The 12,738-nt window shown below is 48.3% G+C and overlaps 4 protein-coding genes across 4 annotated transcripts; 2 read left to right on the forward strand and 2 right to left on the reverse strand.

The window, feature by feature from the left end:
• The first annotated feature begins 455 nt into the window (after positions 1-455).
• F4817DRAFT_279787 (uncharacterized protein) lies at positions 456-2,287 on the forward strand. The gene has a single exon (XM_049299533.1). It carries the CDS (start codon positions 682-684, stop codon positions 2,242-2,244), a length of 1,563 nt encoding a protein of 520 aa, XP_049161869.1. The 5' UTR covers positions 456-681; the 3' UTR covers positions 2,245-2,287.
• A 477-nt stretch (positions 2,288-2,764) lies between these two features.
• On the forward strand, positions 2,765-5,026 carry F4817DRAFT_368985 (general substrate transporter; the record flags this gene model as incomplete). Its single annotated transcript, XM_049307301.1, has 6 exons — positions 2,765-3,133; positions 3,199-3,320; positions 3,388-3,606; positions 3,783-4,163; positions 4,229-4,561; positions 4,624-5,026. Exons 1-6 carry the CDS (start codon positions 3,113-3,115, stop codon positions 5,024-5,026), a joined length of 1,479 nt encoding a protein of 492 aa, XP_049161870.1. The 5' UTR covers positions 2,765-3,112.
• Positions 5,027-5,551: 525 nt separating this feature from the next.
• Positions 5,552-8,823, reverse strand: F4817DRAFT_279824 (sulfate permease). The gene is made up of 5 exons (XM_049299534.1): positions 7,984-8,823; positions 7,780-7,925; positions 7,156-7,708; positions 6,205-7,097; positions 5,552-6,153 (listed from the first exon to the last, which is right to left on the reverse strand). The coding sequence occupies exons 1-5, from the start codon at positions 8,267-8,269 to the stop codon at positions 5,587-5,589; spliced, it is 2,445 nt and encodes an 814-aa protein (XP_049161871.1). The 5' UTR covers positions 8,270-8,823; the 3' UTR covers positions 5,552-5,586.
• Positions 8,824-10,751: 1,928 nt separating this feature from the next.
• Positions 10,752-12,299, reverse strand: F4817DRAFT_279835 (uncharacterized protein). The gene is made up of 3 exons (XM_049299535.1): positions 12,187-12,299; positions 11,484-12,116; positions 10,752-11,420 (listed from the first exon to the last, which is right to left on the reverse strand). The coding sequence occupies exons 2-3, from the start codon at positions 11,992-11,994 to the stop codon at positions 10,882-10,884; spliced, it is 1,050 nt and encodes a 349-aa protein (XP_049161872.1). The 5' UTR covers positions 11,995-12,116; positions 12,187-12,299; the 3' UTR covers positions 10,752-10,881.
• Positions 12,300-12,738: the final 439 nt, after the last annotated feature.

The raw sequence follows: 12,738 nt of genomic DNA on the forward strand, positions 1-12,738 counted from the left end.
GCGTAATGTGGCTATCATCGGTGACTATCACTGCTTTATCAGTCCGATACTAGTCCCTGCCCAGACTGCGTTCTGTTAGTGTTAGGCCCCTAATGCGGTTCTAAGGCACGAAACCATGCTGTTATGCAGGGGCTTAGGAGGGGCTTAGGAGGGACTAAAAATAGAGGACCGATCAGTTATACATCTGTTTCTAATACAGTTTCTATGTGTGGCACAGGTACCAGCTAACAGACATCTGCGACTCCGAATTCCAAACTAGGAGGTACCTAAGCCCCGCCGATGGCCGCATGTACATATTTGCATGTATTCGCATGTATTCGGACTCCTTCTTTCGGCTTTCCACACAACATGATTAACCCATTACCATCAACTAGCCACAACAGCTGGACTATGTACTAGTTGTCTTTCTAAATAGTCTCACATAATATGGGGGGTCAATTGATGGTGTTTCCTTTTACTTATTAACATACTTTTGCCTCTCATTTCTCTTCTAACTGCCGACCTTCATTCGAATCACTGTCGTTTTTGACTCAAGTACGCGCGCTCTTGTCTTCGGTATCTTCGGTCATACCGCTTTCTTTCATTTACCATCTACTTGACCGTTGATCGTTGACCACCGACTACCTACCACCTCATCTTCCGTCGACGTGCTATGCGCATCGGCGACGTTTTCCCTTCTCGATGTACCACCTCCGCCGAATAACCATCGCTGCCGTCGTGCTTGCTGTCGTCATCGTAGTTGTCACCGTACTACCTCGAGCTCTCAATCCCGTTCCACCAAACAAGGAAAAGCAAGAGGCTGACCGACAGTGGATCAATACATCTCCATATTGGCTTGATCGTCAGGCCTGTCGTTGGTTTAGCCTCTGTGGTCTGCTGCACCTCAGGAAAGATCCTCCAGCGAAGCCGAAGAATAAAGACGATGGTCATCGTCATGAACTAAGGCGTCTCCTGGGAGAGGAAGGGGTTGCCATATTAAGAGAGGAGAGTGACAATAAGAAAAAGGGGCAGCTGAAGGGGATACCAGACTATGTGCTGAACTATGCACCCCTGGTTCATCTCTATTCGCAGGAATTTTTCTGGCCCTCCGACATTGCTGACCACATCAAACATGTGGTACCGGACCTAGACGAAGACAAATGGACATTCAACAAGTCACAGCCCCTCACTTTAGCCAACTTGAACGAGTTGAGCTCCGAGCTAGGATTCCAGCACCTTAACAGCAAGGATGATGTAGAGTCACGCCCGCGCTGGCTTCACAGCAAGATGAATAGGCCGATCGCTTTTAACGACGAGGATGACGATAAAGAGCATGACGACGACGAGGAGCCTGGTAAACAGCTTAGCGACGATACGACGTGGTTCGATGTAGATCGCGATCATCCCTTACACCGAATATCAGACCCACGGAAGCTTCCTGCTGGCACACCACAGTCGCAACGGCTGGCAAGGCGGTCTCAAGTCTTTCATTCTCGTGAACAGCAGAGGCTCATGTCTCAAGAAGCACAGGACGCGCAGAATGCGCAGAATGCGCAGAATAAACCTGATGAGTCGGGATACTCTCGTGCGCCTGTTACTCTCGTTTTGGTAGACAAAGGATCCGGTATCGTGGATGCTTTCTGGTTTTTCTTTTACGCCTATAACCTCGGTCAGACGGTCCTAGGTACACGATACGGGAACCATGTCGGTGATTGGGAGCATTGCATGATCCGCTTTGAGTCCGGTGTTCCCCGCGCGGTTTTCTTTAGCGAGCACGAAGGCGGTCAAGCCTACGCCTGGCACGCTGTTGAGAAGCGAGGAAACGAGACTGAGATACAAAGACCAGTCATATATAGCGCCGTTGGGTCGCATGCTATGTATGCCACGCCTGGAAATCACCCATACGTTTTACCCTTCGGGATCCTCAAAGACGTCACGGATAAAGGCCCACTATGGGATCCTTCCAAGAATCTCAGAGGTTATTGGTATGACTATACCACTACTAAAGATAATGAGGGACTAGAACCAGTGAAGGAAAACGCTGATGAGCCGACGAGTTGGTTTCATTATAGAGGAACTTGGGGCGACAAGTTGTACGGTCTCAATGATAAACGGCAGTGGAGACTATTCGGCCAGTACCACTACGTGACAGGTCCCCAAGGGCCCAAATTCAAGAATCTCGGCAGAGAGAAAGTATGTCAAACATGGAGGTGCCGGATTATACATAGCATTGCAGAGGGAAGGAAGGGAAGTTGGCATTCATAAAGGACGAAGGGTTATACCATAGAGAAGGGCACATCAGGCGTTACCGGCTTAGATACCTCAGCGGTAGTTGGGCTTTTTTTTTTTTTTATGCTTTCTGTTGCTTTGAAATATAACGATTCATATACAGACGAGATTTCCCAGATACCTGGTTCGTGGAAATGAGACTTGGCCGCCAAATTGTAGGGTAGTTGCATTCGATGCTAGGCTCTTCAGCTCTGCGTCTTCCCGCCCAATGGCGCTTCGTAGACTCGTTCAGCTGCTCATGTACATGCAAATGCAATCGTACCATGCCGATCGGATCGGGTGGTGTCGCGTAGAAGTTACGCTTGTTCGTAGCGATCCACTCACCGTTGCTTGGACTCGAGGGCCTCGGCGTGTTTTCCCTTGTGTTCGTACACCACATACGGCGTCCCGCAGAGGAGCAAGGGGGTCCACCGACCCCCCTTCCTTGGGGAATTCATCTCCTCCTTCTCCGCATCACGACCCCGGATTTTCCTAGGGGGGCCCCCTTGGCGAAGTCACGGTCCCTGATTGGCGCGCATGGAGCTTCGTTCGGGGTACGGTGCGCTGGAGAATTCCCTCCAGTAAGGAAATCCCCCAGAGCCCCGGAACGGGGAACCGTCGTCTCCTTCGAGTATCAAGCTCTGGGGTCTGGTTCTCCACGGTGGGCCCATGGGTTGGGATTTGGAGGGAGGTACATATGTATAGGGGTATATAAGTATGTCGGCGTCTTGTGGCCGAGATGGGCGCGTGCTTGTTCACTGAGTTGATGCTTGTTGTTTGTTGATTCTGGTTCCTCGTTTTGTAAGTGGAGGACGGTTAGACAGATATAGAATATCCAGGACGACTGTATGCGGTTATTGCTACGATGAAGCCTCATACTTACCAGGTACGTGTATTAGCGAGTCTAATTGGCACGATAGAAGTCATAACTAACTCCCTCGTGCCAAATAGTTCCTCGTCGGCGTCTTCGCCTCGATGGGCTCGGTGCTCTTCGGTTACGATCTCGGTGTCATCGCGGGTGTAGTAGGGAGTACATCGTACGCCGAACTATTCCAATCAAACGCAGCTCAAGAGTCAGTCTTCCGCATCCCTACTTCTTAGGTAATCTTCCGATTCCTGGTCCTAATCATATAACTACAGTGGAGCCGTCGTCTCTCTATTCACGGGCGGTGCTTTCTTCGGCGCCATGTTCGCGGGACCGGCGGGTGATATGCTCGGCCGGAGACTGACGATCATGCTGGGTGCTATTATCTTCCTTCTTGGCGGGGCGATCCAGACTGCTGCGCAGACGATACACTACTTATATGGCGGACGAGCGATTGCGGGCTTGGGCGTTGGGTTTTTGACTATGATTATTCGGTAAGCTTGTCCCTTGATTTATATATATATACATATGAATAGAGAACGTAACATGCTAATGATCCCACATAGTGAGTTTCCTTCTTAGAGATATAATCCTTATATTCAACAATGAGTAGAGGATTTAGCAGGGTCGATATACTAACCTCACTACCTTTAATAGCCGTCTACCAGAGCGAAATAGCCCACCCCTCCATCCGCGGCCGTGTTACGGGCTTACAACAATTCATGCTGGGCATCGGCGCCTTCCTCGCCGGCTGGATCTCCTGGGGGTGCTTCATCAACCTGACCAACGACGCGCAATGGCGTATCCCGCTCGGTATCCAGAACCTACCCGCCTTGGTCCTAGCCGCGCTCATTCTTCTATTCCCCGAGAGTCCGCGCTGGCTCGTCGACCACGACCGCGCCGAGGAGGGCTTACGCACCCTGGCCAAGCTCCACTCCAACGGCGATATAAACGACCCCTGGGTTCAGGCTGAGTTCGCTCAGATCCAGGAGACTATCAGCTTTGAACACGAGCATGAGGCGAAGAGCTATATGGAGCTTTTTACGAATCCGTATGTACCTGCTCTGTCTCATGAATAAGTAGGAGGTTGTTGTGCGTTGGCTAACTCTTCCACAGCTCCGCGTTCCGCCGCCTCTTCCTCGCCTGCGCCATCCAAGGCGCGACACAGATGACAGGCGTATCCGCGATCCAGTATTTCTCCGTCACCATCTTCGCGCAGATCGGCATATCCGCCGACGAAGCGCTCAAGTACCAGGCCATCAACAGCATCCTTGCACTAATCGCGCAAGCCTTTTGTATGCTGCTCATCGACAAGTTCGGCCGTCGACCGACTATAATCGTCGGAAACGTCGTCAACTGCATTATGTTCATCATCGTTACCATATTGATTTCCCAGTTCCCGCCAGATACGAATTCTGGAGGTACTGCTGGGTGGGGGTTTATTATTGTGTAAGTAATTATCGTTACTATTTACCGTTGGAAAGATAGGTAACTAACGCTGGCTTTACTAGTACCTGGCTCTTCAACATATCATTCTCCTTTGCCTGCGGTCCGCTCTCCTGGATCATTCCGGCCGAGATCTTCGACACGCACACGCGCTCCAAGGGCGTATCCCTCGCAACCATGATAAGTTTCGCCTTTAACACGCTTATCGGACAAATCACCAAGGTAGCCATCGATTCGGTCGGCTGGCGGTACTTCACCCTGTTCGCGGTGTGCAACGCCACCAACGCGCTGTTCTTCTGGCTCGTGCTCCCCGAGACCAAGCGCGTACCCCTCGAACAGATGAGCACTGTGGTCTTTGCCCCCGACGCCCCCTGGATCGTCCTCGGAAAGCGGTCCAAGGCATTCCGCGCCGCCGCCGAGGCCGCTGCCGTCGATGTGAAGGAGGTTGAGTTGAAGGGTAAGGTTTGAAGCAGGCGAGGTTTGTGTGGATGTTTACGGTAGATATTCCACATACTCTTCTATAAATTATATATAACATATAACCTAGCAAACTGAGGCACATGTATATCAGACGTACGACTCAACCAAATTCGCAGTGAAATTTGTATCTACTAATCCTATATTTCGGGGTCGTTTCTTATACTTTAGGTAGGCTTTAAATAATGGGGATCATCCAATCCCATTTTAGGCATATCAATAACATAGTCTGTTGATATAGATGGTATTAAACAAAAAGCAAATGTGGTAATCAAAGGTAGGTCCTTGTGTAGGATATAGTACCCTAGCTTGGCCGTATTTAGGCTGTGTTATTCTGGAAATATTTGATATTTTAATCAAACTATGGGGAATATTAGTATCCAAGACTGGAAACTATCGTACAAAATCAGGTATCATCAAAACTTTACTTCCGCCACTCGACTTTCTACGCAACACGACAGACCATATTCTAGTCGAATAGCGACAGAGATAGTCTCTAAGGGGTATATAGGTTCATAGCTTATACAACATTATTTTCCTACACGAGGCACCTAGGCCTTAAAAACATGGGGTCGGTATTCGATGTTCTCTAATACCGCGTCGAAAGCCTCCTGCACGTCTGCGTGGAAGAACGGCCGGTTAAGGCCATAAACGGGCACTTGGCGAGCGGAACTCTCGTCTTCGGTGATCGAAGATGGCTGCACGCCGATCTCTTCGTCGCCATGGCTCGTGCGCTTCTCGACCGCCCCCTTTTCTCCAAGGTGACTTTCTCCAGAAAGTGGTGATGCGGCTTCTGCCAGATCGGCGACACTAAAAATGGATTTCCAGCGATGGCCAGCTTCAGCGTCTCCCTTAGGTTGCAAGAACCCGAAACCAGCGGCGACAAGGGCGCGACGAGTCCAAGCGTTCCTAACATTGGCAAAGTGCCACTCGACCGTGTCGGGTTGGGCATACCTATCTAATTGGTTACGCACGTCGATTAAGGCTTGAACTGAAGTCGCGTCTACATTATTAACGGCGGAACAGTCCAGAATGATAGCTCTAAGAGTAGGTCGCTCTGCCGTATCGTCCACAACAACCTTGCCCTTACGAGGACCGGGGTCATTCCAGGGACGGTCCTAGCGTAACATTAGCGAATGTAAATAGAGACTTAGGGATATCAGACTTACACCTAGTTTTCCGAGAGATTCTGGATCAGTCCTTCGCGTCGCTTTGAAAATTCCTGCCGTAAGCCCATCCAAGAAGCGAGTTGCATTCGGATAGTTAAATAGCTCCGAAAATTGGTAGATAAACACGCCAGGGTAGGGATGAGAAACGGGTACGCGAGGATTCGAGTTATCCTCATGATCTAGCGGGATAAATAGATTGCGCTCGCTTGAAATGTGGCCTTCCCTCAACGTTAAGGGGGTCTTTTGATCCTGAGACAAGGTCTGGCTTGAGCTAGTACGGCTGTCGGATCTTAAGTCCCCAATAGTTCGAACCGTAGCGACACCGAGGAACCGTCCCTTTGCCTGGAATAGGCGGAAAACGAAGACGGCAAAGGATATGCAAACTGTGGTGTAGATACCATCCTCAATACCGTCGAAGATAGTTACCAAAACTCCAGCAAAGAAGATGATAACCTCCAAGGGGGAGATTCTCCAAAATTGGTACACGACATTCGGTGGAGACACAACGTCTAAGACTGCGTGGATAATTACAGCGGCTAGAGATGCTTGGGGGATATACCAAAAGACGGCCGTCAACGCGTAGAGAGCAAGGAGCACGACGACCGCAGTAATGACACCGGCGAATGGCGTACGCACACCGGATTTAGCCTTAATAGCAGTGCGGGAGAAAGATCCAGTAGCCGGATATGCACCAAGGAAGGGACCTAAGAGGTTGCTGACACCAATAGCGACCAGTTCCTGCGAAGGGTCGATGACGTAGTTATTAATACGACCGAACGACTTCGAGATGGAGATATGTTCGATCAAGACAACGATGACGGCTGCGGGAAGCTCGGAGGTAAAGAAGGAGAGAATCTTGGGGTCGAGATTGGGAACCGCAGCATGTTGAAATCCTACATTTATTAGCCACGCACTAAACAATAGATATATCATGTAAGTGGTATTCTTTACCTCGAGGAACTTCGCCGAGAACACTGAAAAGAGGGTTGCTCCGGCGGTGAAGATTGACACCGGCACTAATTCCAGTATACAGCAATATGACGAAAGCAGTCCGGAGGGTGGAGACGAAGAAGAGTGTCTTCTCTCGGTGAGGATACTTCTTAGCTAGATACGTGCAAGTTCCCCTGATGATATACAGCATGAGTAAAGCTGTGAGACCCATAGCAGCGTCGATAGTGGTGTATTTGAGGTTCTTCAAGGTGTTGATGATAACCAGATAAGTAGGATCTCGTGTCGAAAATCGCTTCTTTTTGCTGTTCATGCCCATCATCGTGGGTACTTGTCCGACCGCGATGCTGATTCCGGATCCAGTCATAAAGGCAGCAATCGAAGGCAGAGGGATGAAATCGACAATCCAACCAAGCCGTGCCAACCCTAGGAAACACACAATAGCACCGACAATGACAGCGAGCGCAGATGCCACAACGTGACCCGGAACATCAGGGATAGCTGCCTCTGCTCTGTTGACAATGTCACCGGTGACAGTCGACATGACCGCGACAGGCTTCGGGAGGGGTTAGCAAAGCATATCTTTAATACAACGGACCAAGGATACCATGAAATTTAGTGACATACTCCGATTGTGATATCCTTAGAAGTTGCAAAGAACCAATAGATAAGGACACCCATGAAGGATGAGTAGAGGCCATATTGAGGCTCAAGCTCCGCAAGCAATGCGTAAGCCATGCCCTGAGGCACGACTACGGCACCGACCGTGATACCTAAAGCCGGATTATGTCAGTATTGCCCGTGCGGTAGAGGGGTAGATCCTAAGCTTACCAGCAATTAGATCACCGATAAACCATGTCAGATTGTATCTGGTAATCCAGTGAAGAAACGGGAATAGGCGGTAGAAATATTGGAAGATCCCTCGAGGCGTTGGTGTAACACTCACGAGCCAGTCGACCGCGGTCGGGTCCTTTTCGTCGTAAGGCTCGACATTAGGATGAGCTTGAGACGCGTCTCTCGAGTCGATGCGCTCAGCCTCACGTTGCCCGTAAGGGTCGAGGTTCAGGTTAAAGAACCAGGCAAAGCCATGGCCTACTTTGGTTAAAGTAGAAGACATATTTCAGTCTTATACAGTAGGTACCAAATATGAACCCGAAGGTTATGTCGGGGCGCGCCCCTTGAAGGTCCTCAGTATAAAGCTACGCTGTAAATCGGTAAGATTACAACGCAACACACCAGCCCAAGTCCAGATATCGACTACTGATGGAAATTGACTTTGCAAAGGGTCATATAATATAACCAAGCTAGAGCAAATGCCATCAACGTGCTCTCCAGGGAGGTGGAATGAACTGCATGATGCGGTCGTATTTAATATAATTGACAACGGGAATATCTGCAGGCGAGAAAGGGCCGAAGAAATGGATAACCCCCGGACGAAGATTGACGATTCTGGATCGCGCACCGAAGAAGGAGCATTGTGCAATTAGGATTTACTCTCATGTATTTTCTTGGTGAGGACCAGTTATGGCCGTTATGGCTTCAGTTGGACGAACGAGAGCTCTTGTAGATGGCGAGATGTGGGTCTCCGATGATGTGCGCGCCCTTGTAACAGGGATTATGCGGGTTGTGATACCAAAATCTCTACTAAATGTCTACTAAAATTCATGTTCCTTGTCACTTTTATACCAAGACAGGTAGTTCTTATTGCGCCATGAGTTTAGGGGGTCAGAGCTACGAGCCCAGCTCTCAGCCTCGATCCAATCATGAACCAATAGAAATTATATCCATCATGTGAAAGGGTCGGTACGATAGATACAATGACATATCTAGGTACATACAAATTGCCATATGGGACCCCCAACTTCTGGAACCAACATCGTCACAGCGATGAATTTCCAACTTTTCCAATAGACCGGATCCAGATCTTAGCTTCCATTCACACATTAGATCTAAGAAGTACTCATGGCCTAGACTTAATCCAAGCTGAAGTAAACACGTACATACAGATAGGGAAAGAGGATGAAGGATATTCATGAGCTGAGTCTCCATCGAGATGTAACCTAGAAGATCTGATAACTATGAGGTAAAGCATAGCTTTTCTTATACCTTAGTATTTGCTCATCTCTCTATCCACGCAGATTATCGTCCCATAACATCTCCTTGGCGAGGGGGTCTCCAAGACGGCACACGACATAAGTCCAACAAACAAATAACTCACTTACCTAATAATATTCTTTCGTATGCTACAGAGTACCTGCATTTGCTACCACGCCCCATACTCATCTAGGTTACATATTAGCTCCCGCCAATACTCCTCGTCCCACGGAGATACCGACCCTTATTGAACGCCTCCCGAGGGATCAACCATTAGACCATGCTTAATAAAGTCTAGATCATGACTTCACCGGCAGTCTAACGTACTAGGACTCGTAATCATATATGCTTAACTATTTATTTGGCATAATCGGGCCTAGCCGGCGAACGACAAGAAGTCTAGGTGGGTTTCACTTAGTATTTATATCTCCTATTATTAAACAGAATCTGAAAGTGTTGATACATCTTCCTTGAAAACTTGCCTAGTATGTTTACACGCGATAAGTTTACCTAGAGATTACCTAGGTAGGTACCGATCAATCATCTGTATAGGGATTCCAACCTAGAAAGGCGTGTAAGTGGATACTCGTCTTTTTGCCGTTGCTCTCGTTGTCACTTGCTAGCACTATCATGAAGTACTGTCAAATACCTTAGGTATACAAGACGAGGGTTACAATATGCTATCCTTAACTACGCTTATCCTAAATGTTGCCACTCGATCATCCTCTCAAGTGTATGATGAGATTGTGAATTTAGATAGTACTTCTATCGCGGTTCCAAGTAATTTTTCGGGCTAGAGGAGGAACCAAGCTTAGTAGGTAAGATCCCGAAGACTATCAAAGACGTTATAATATAGGATACTAGTATAAAGTTGAGCTTCAACGACGATATAACGTGCTATAGTCGTAATTTGCGGCCTAATTTAGGGCTTAAAGCTTCCATTCGGTCTCTCAGATAGGACACTAGCAATCACGTCATGAAGAGGGGAAGCCAAACAAACGAGCTAACCTCATGTTGTAATTCACTATTGAAGATTCGCGTTGAAATCCCGTAAGGTACTTGACGTAAGAGGCTTATTTTAGGTAGTCTATATAGAACTGGACAGAAGTGAATTACAGGATCTAACGCCATAGACAGCTTGTTTGATTTCGCCATCACATTGTCTATATACTACTCTAAAACAAGCGCAAGTTATAAACTACTATCGTCTATAGGAGTGTATCTTGGTATTAGCGTAATAACTATGACTCCATGCCATCATTTTGCGTAATTAAATTAAGGCCAAGTCTATTACTCATTGAAGGCTTCTTTCCCCTTAACTTTATCCGAGGTAGTGCAGACTCAGATGTCCAATGAACCCCCTTTCATATCTTAAGGCTTGTTGATTATTATAGGTACCCAGTAGCTGTAAGCTACGATCTATTTAACGAGTATGCTAGATAAGTGTATAATAGTCCTTCAACTATAATATGCTATTGTTTACCGGAGAGAATAATGCTAGATAATTACCCAAATGAAAATCTTAAAAGATAGACCCCAAATCCAATCAACCAAGCCAGACTCCAGCCATGAATCACCAATGCATAATAACCCGAACCCAACCAAATGCCCCTATATAAACTGCAAGTAGAACCTCTAACTCTTAGAACAGCGGCAACTGTTACTATCCCCTGGACCACAGCTTCCAGGTACCTTCTCCCACATGCAATTATTCTCGACTTTATGGATATCGCAGGGCACTTCGATAATCTCGATAGGTGTGCATGCCTGTCTGTCCAAGGTAAATGTGATCGAAGGGGTCTCGCTCGGGAACGCGTAGCTGATTCCTTTCCCGAAGCCTCCAAGACAGTACTTGCCGCATGACCACTTTGTAAGTGTGAACACACCGGAATCGCCATATAAAGAGGTTCGTCCAATATGGTTCCCGTCCGAGGCCCCATTAAGCCACTGACTCCCTTGACTTTCTGAGCTCTGGTGCGCGGTCCCCTGCACGTCTTTGATATGTACGGGGTCGTTGGGGTTCACGGCGCGGCCTATGGTGCAGATTTCGTTCCCGCAGATCTTAAAGCGCCCGATACGGTGCTGGCTGGAGTGGTCGGCTGCGCTGTAGTGTAATTGTATGCTGTCGTAGCCGAATGTATGCCCGGTTTCCATCTTGAAGGCGTAGCATTTTCCTATTGAGCGATTAGATTTCTCTGCGGTTATGATAAAATATGCGAGAATTAATTAGCACATACCGGTAGTGATGCCAGAATCGCAACCTATTGGTCCCCTGCAGCCACCATCTGCGGTCGGACTCGTGCCCAGCGGACAGGCACACTGGCCATCCACCATAACCTTTCCACCACTGCAAACCCAGCCACATCTAATACCGTCGTAGGACTGGCCTATAGGACAGCATCTATAGCCGGTATGGTCGCTCCCAACTAAATCGTGACCCTCGGAACAGCAGTCAAACGCGGTATCGACGCTCCCAAGCAGTCTCTGGCCAGGCGCGCAGCAAGCCACGAATACCTGGTCCGCGTCGAATGTGAGACGCTTGCCGGTACCCCCGACGCACCGGAAAACATCTTCGAAGTCGGAGTCGGCCTCTTTGAAGAGGATCTCCTGGCTTCTTTGATCGATGCGACTGTCATGGTCAATCTGGGCTATTTCGACATTCCTCTTGTTAAGGTCGCGGCGGATCGCCCCGAATGCGAACGGGAGTCCAACACTAGAGGCAACGAGCCCAAGTCGTAAGAGCTTCATGATGACGGTAGCTCTAAGCAATACTTCAAGCAAGCGTCACGATGGAAGATTAATGAAATATTAATGATAACGATATTCCTGAACTTGCTGTTAGGGCCGGGTTCCTTCGTAACTTCATCGTGCTGGGAAATTTATTAGTTTTGATACTGGCAGTAGATATCAAAGGGCCGATTATCAAGGCGACTTTCATACCTACACAACTCAACGAAGCTGTCTTACGGCTCCGAATACACGTTGAACGGTTCACAAAGCGACGTAAACATAATCTTATTCCTCATTGCACAAGTTATGCATTGCTGTCAACCAACACGAGACCTAAGTATAGAGTACTAGTGATCTGCGCTGAAGATAAAATCGAAATAAGGTTGATCCCGCTGCCAGATCTCTTAGCTATTCGATAGATGGACGTCGATCCACACAGGAGGGACGATGCTTCAGGTAAATAACTCACGAATCGTAGCCTTTGTATAAATTACGCACTACGTGGTCGAGGGGTTCTAAAGCCGCGATAGGGTCTGTGTTACTGCCACGTCTTTTGACCTCAGCTTTCAGCTGGAAGCATAGTTGTCTCTGCCAAGAGCAACGAAAGCGACGAGGAGGCAATTTTTGAGGTCTCCGTCGGTTTACTCGTACAGAGTGGAGATAGGGACATTCGTTTCTTACTGGCTTTTCGGCGGTGATGGAGCTCGACTCCGGATCCACCAGCTTGTAGATAGGACATCACAGCAGTAGGGTGTCAATATT

The sequence above is a fragment of the Daldinia loculata genome, assembly GCF_022478755.1.
Source record: "Daldinia loculata strain CBS 113971 unplaced genomic scaffold F4817scaffold_8, whole genome shotgun sequence".
Classification (NCBI taxonomy): domain Eukaryota; kingdom Fungi; phylum Ascomycota; class Sordariomycetes; order Xylariales; family Hypoxylaceae; genus Daldinia; species Daldinia loculata.

What these genes read in the sequence shown, in the direction of transcription:
- F4817DRAFT_279787 (XM_049299533.1), top strand. Translation starts at nt 682, where the DNA reads ATGTACCACCTCCGCCGAATAACCATCGCTGCCGTCGTGCTTGCTGTC.
- F4817DRAFT_279824 (XM_049299534.1), bottom strand. Translation starts at nt 8,269, where the DNA reads ATGTCTTCTACTTTAACCAAAGTAGGCCATGGCTTTGCCTGGTTCTTT. An exon ending in TATCGGTGATCTAATTGCTG is followed by an intron (nt 7,926 to 7,983) that starts GTAAGCTTAGGA and finishes ATCCGGCTTTAG; the next exon opens with GTATCACGGTCGGTGCCGTA. An exon ending in TCTCGGCGAAGTTCCTCGAG is followed by an intron (nt 7,098 to 7,155) that starts GTAAAGAATACC and finishes TAATAAATGTAG; the next exon opens with GATTTCAACATGCTGCGGTT.
- F4817DRAFT_279835 (XM_049299535.1), bottom strand. Translation starts at nt 11,994, where the DNA reads ATGAAGCTCTTACGACTTGGGCTCGTTGCCTCTAGTGTTGGACTCCCG. An exon ending in CGATTCTGGCATCACTACCG is followed by an intron (nt 11,421 to 11,483) that starts GTATGTGCTAAT and finishes ATCGCTCAATAG; the next exon opens with GAAAATGCTACGCCTTCAAG.